Consider the following 4079-nt stretch of genomic DNA (forward strand, 5'->3'; position numbering starts at 1 on the left):
GGAAAGAGCAGTCCCATCTCCTTGACCCTTCCTTCTCCAGTGCTGCTAAAACTGTTAGTATCCACCTGCTCACTGTGTGTTCCAGGCCAGAACTGAAACACGGTGGCTTCCCTTTCTGAAGATATGCAAGCAAAGTGCAGGACGCGGTGTTCAGCACAGTCCCTGCCTTAGTGTATCTCTTCCCCAGCAGCTGGCACTCAGCCCTCTGAGGCTGGAGTAATGTCAAATTCCTCCCGTGTCGCATGTCTTTGCATCCCTGAAACAGAAAGAGCAGAGCCAATACTTGGACAAAACCCAAACGGGAAAAAACATGGTTATCGGCCAGTGATCTTAAGTAGTCTCTGAGTAATGACTATAAATCCGTGTGAATCAGGACAGAGATTTTCACATGTAGATAAGCTTTTCTGGGAAAGTCATTAGTCTGTCTGGAGCCCTCATTAAGTCTAAGACGAACCGTAGCTAACTGATGTGCATGAGCTCGCACTTCTCACTGAAGCTGGGGGGTCACATAGGAGCTGTTTGCTAGATTTTCACTTAGCCTGTGGTTTTTATGCATTACATCAAATTTTCAGATGCTGTAATGACTGGTACTGACTGACTATCTAGTTAGAAAGGTGTCAATAAATATACTGTGGCTGTCTGAACTCTAGAGCACGCAATCCTTATGTTGAGAAAGCTTCTTCACTCTCTTTGGGTTGGTCCAAATTTGCTGGCACTCCAGGTGTATGCATAATTTTTCCTGTCACTTAGTTTAGGTAGACATTACTACGCTCTTAGCTGGGATTTGTCTTTCAGGTATAGATCCTGACATGTTGTCCTACTCACGTTTGTTGAATGTGTTGCAAACTGTTTTATAATGGTTTGTTATGTTTCATTCTTGTCTCTTAGCTGTGTGTGTAAAGAAGGGGAGATTGGAGATGGCAGAAGTTGCTATAAAGATCTCTTGAGTGAGATAAATCAGCATAATTCACGAGGAAGGTTTGCTGGGAAATTAAACGTCGCCAAGAAAATGTTTGGTAAATGTCATTTGAATTTGTTTGGGGAATGGAGCGAATGTGGGGACAAGAGTGTGTCAGAAAGGGCTAAAGGCCTTTCAGCATAATAGATCTATTTCTCAGAGTATGACCATGGGCTGCAAAATTAAACACATTGCATCTCTGAATCTGGATTGTGAATTGAGAACACTGTTGAGAGAGCACTGCAGGGGAGTATTAGGTATTTGACAGTTCTGGTGAAGCACGTACCATATCTGCAGAAGGAGGAAAACATGTCTTGGAGGTGTGATTCAAACCTGTTTGTATCAAACCACCAGTGTGCCTCCACCTGCAGTATCTATGCTGAAGGCTCAACAATCTTTCAGCTGTTGCTGGGTTTTCTAGTGGTTGAGAGGACCTGTTGGCTGGTGTGCCACAGGTCTTCTACTTAGTAGAACTTCTACTAAGCCCTTAAACAGCCTCCTTACCAGCACACATGTGTGAGTGGCTATTATGGAGATGAAAAGGCTTTATTCTATGCACTGTGATACTTTCTCAGTGATGAATTGCTTTGCAAAGCATAGAAGACTGTTTTAGAACCTGTGTACTGCAAGTGTGGGGAGTGATATCTGCGAAGGTTAATTTTTGCCTCACTGTAATCCAAGAAAAGAACGAGAACCCTTTAGCTAATGTGAAAGCATATTATGATAGATACCTTCTCCAACTCGTCCTCTGCACAGTCTTCTGTATCTCCACTAACTTGACAGGAGCATAGAGATAGGGCTCAAAGCTCAGCTTAGCTTTTGTATATACCCCTCCCTGCTACATATCAGTGTTGCCAACACTCCTTTTTTGCATATGTTTTCCGTAATGATTTGTGCTATGGGCAACCACGTGAAGATCTCTGGGTTCCTAACTCCCATGCAGTGGGACTTCACACCTAATGACCTTTGTTGATGTGGACTTTGTTGATGGGCCATTGACGAGTGAGTGAAGACTGACAACTGTGGGTTCATAGCAGCTTCTCAAGAAGTATTTGGTCTTAATAAATCCTGATGACACCCAAAAATTAGTTGTTTGAAGGGGAAGAGAGAGGACACTTGGGCCAAGAATAAGGTAGTAAGCATGTGGGAACAGAATTATTACGAATATTCTGCGAGTTCCAGCAGTGATTCGAAGCGGACCAAGGTCACCAGCAATCCTTCAGAAATCTTGTGGGCAAATGCTTTAAACTAATAGCAACCAAGGTGGGCTGTGAAAACAATACCAAGCTTTCTCTGCTTCCTTGTAAACAAGTACTAGTTGCTTCCATCAGGCTGAAAATGTCTATATTGAATTGTGCTGTTAACAAGAGGAATAATTACTACTGGAGTTAAACCATATGCTAAGTAACTACTTCATGTTGCCACTCTTTTTACAGCTTCTGGTTGCTCAACGTTGCTGACCAAATACGGGCCTTTGACAGTCTTTGTACCATCCCTTCTTCTGATTCATGATAGAATGGAATTTAACGTAAGTTTTCTGGGTTTTAGCAAATTTTTGCTGTCTAAGGATTCTTTCCTGCCTGAGTTCTGCAGTCTGTGAAAACTGATTGACACATGAGAGAGGAACTTTGGAAGGCAGTATTTATAGAAGCAATCTCTCGGGACTGTTCATTGTCTGGTTATGTTGCAATCTCATAGAGGATGTTACATCTCATATTTTTTTTAAAACCGTTATCTCTCTGTTCAATATTGACAGAGTTAGTTGGTTTTTAATGTCAGGAAGTGTCAGTTTTTCTGGCCATTCTTCGTTTAAAGCTCAAACCTCCTGTGTGTGACTATTCTCAAAACTTTAGGTGGCTTTTCACTACTTGAGGATGGAGTTTTCAAAAGGGGCTGAGATTTGCATCAAAGTATTGAATTTTGGGCCTATGGCCCTAGATGTGGGTATGGCATCAACTTCTTGAGAAGAGCTCATTTTTTTTAACGGGGACAGCAAGGATAGCAGGGCTGGAGAAAACTGCTGTGGGAGCCAGAACAAGAGTTTGAGAATTCTAGGCTTCAGCAAGTAGGTCCTGCGGGTCATATTATTATTTCATTTATTTTTTCATTAAATTATGTTCATTTGCAGTAATTTTGCACAGTTAAGCCCACAACCAGGCTATCCATCATTAGCATGAAAAGGTATAAAAACCATTTTCCGAGGACAGAGCTAAAAATCATCACTCACAAGCTACAAATGCAGCTCACGCAGTAGGGGTTTTAATTGCATGCTAGGCAAGGTGGCTGTTGTGTTTCAGGTGGCAGCTAGCTTGCAGCTAGCACTCAGGTATGAGAAGGTAAACGTCTTAAAAATAACTCAGACAGACAGACCAACCCCATTTGAGCATTACATTTCCATCTGATTTAGAAATATCATTCCTTTGCTTGATAGCAAAGCTATCTATGCAGCAGCAGTATTCCTCTGAAGTCACTTGCAGGTTAATTAATCTCCCTGTATTTGAATGTGTACACAAACAGAAGCAAAATATTTGCCACAGTGCTAGTCCAGTAAACCCAAATGAAGAGGGAAGCTCAATCTTGTATGCTGAAAATTCCTCTGTATGTGTTAGCTGAGAGAGAGGTAATGTGATGGCTGTTTCAGTAAATGAGGTTTTTGAAAGAACACGTCATTTATCTTCTTTATGTGGTCTTTATTCCCCAAAGGATACCACTGCTGAGGATTTGTGCAGAATGCACGTTGTTCCTGGTCTGCATTTGGTAGAAGACTTGGTAAAAGCCAAGACTGTGTGGACCTTGTCAGGACATCAGCTAACATTCAGTAGCCAGGTAAAGGATCTCCTGAACTGAAGTCCTGGACCACTGCTTTCATGTAGGACAGGCTGGAGCTTGAGCATAATTTCCTTGGTGCTCCTTCTTATCCAGAAACCCCTTTCCTCTAATCAGCCTGCCTGCTATCAGAACAACAAGCTCCTCTGTGGAGTCCGAAGCAAGGTGATTTAAGACCAGACAGCCCAAGCAACAACTTCTCCTGTCTTGCAGACAACCAATTAGCCAGAATCTGACTCCTAAGCTTGTGAATGGTCTTTCCTTGGTCTGTATATGTATTCTGGAGAATTCCCTA

At 42.3% G+C, this 4079-nt stretch overlaps 1 protein-coding gene across 1 annotated transcript in view; it reads left to right on the forward strand.

The window, feature by feature from the left end:
• The window catches only part of STAB1 (stabilin 1), a 57048-nt gene that overhangs the window by 11893 nt on the left and 41076 nt on the right, over positions 1-4079 (forward strand). The window contains exons 10-12 of the mRNA XM_009891283.1: positions 889-1016; positions 2395-2486; positions 3662-3784. Coding sequence (XP_009889585.1) covers positions 889-1016; positions 2395-2486; positions 3662-3784 — 343 coding nt within the window. The remainder of the gene's footprint in view (positions 1-888; positions 1017-2394; positions 2487-3661; positions 3785-4079) is intronic.

Source organism: Charadrius vociferus, unplaced genomic scaffold, assembly GCF_000708025.1.
Source record: "Charadrius vociferus isolate BGI_N301 unplaced genomic scaffold, ASM70802v2 scaffold758, whole genome shotgun sequence".
Classification (NCBI taxonomy): Eukaryota; Metazoa; Chordata; class Aves; order Charadriiformes; family Charadriidae; genus Charadrius; species Charadrius vociferus.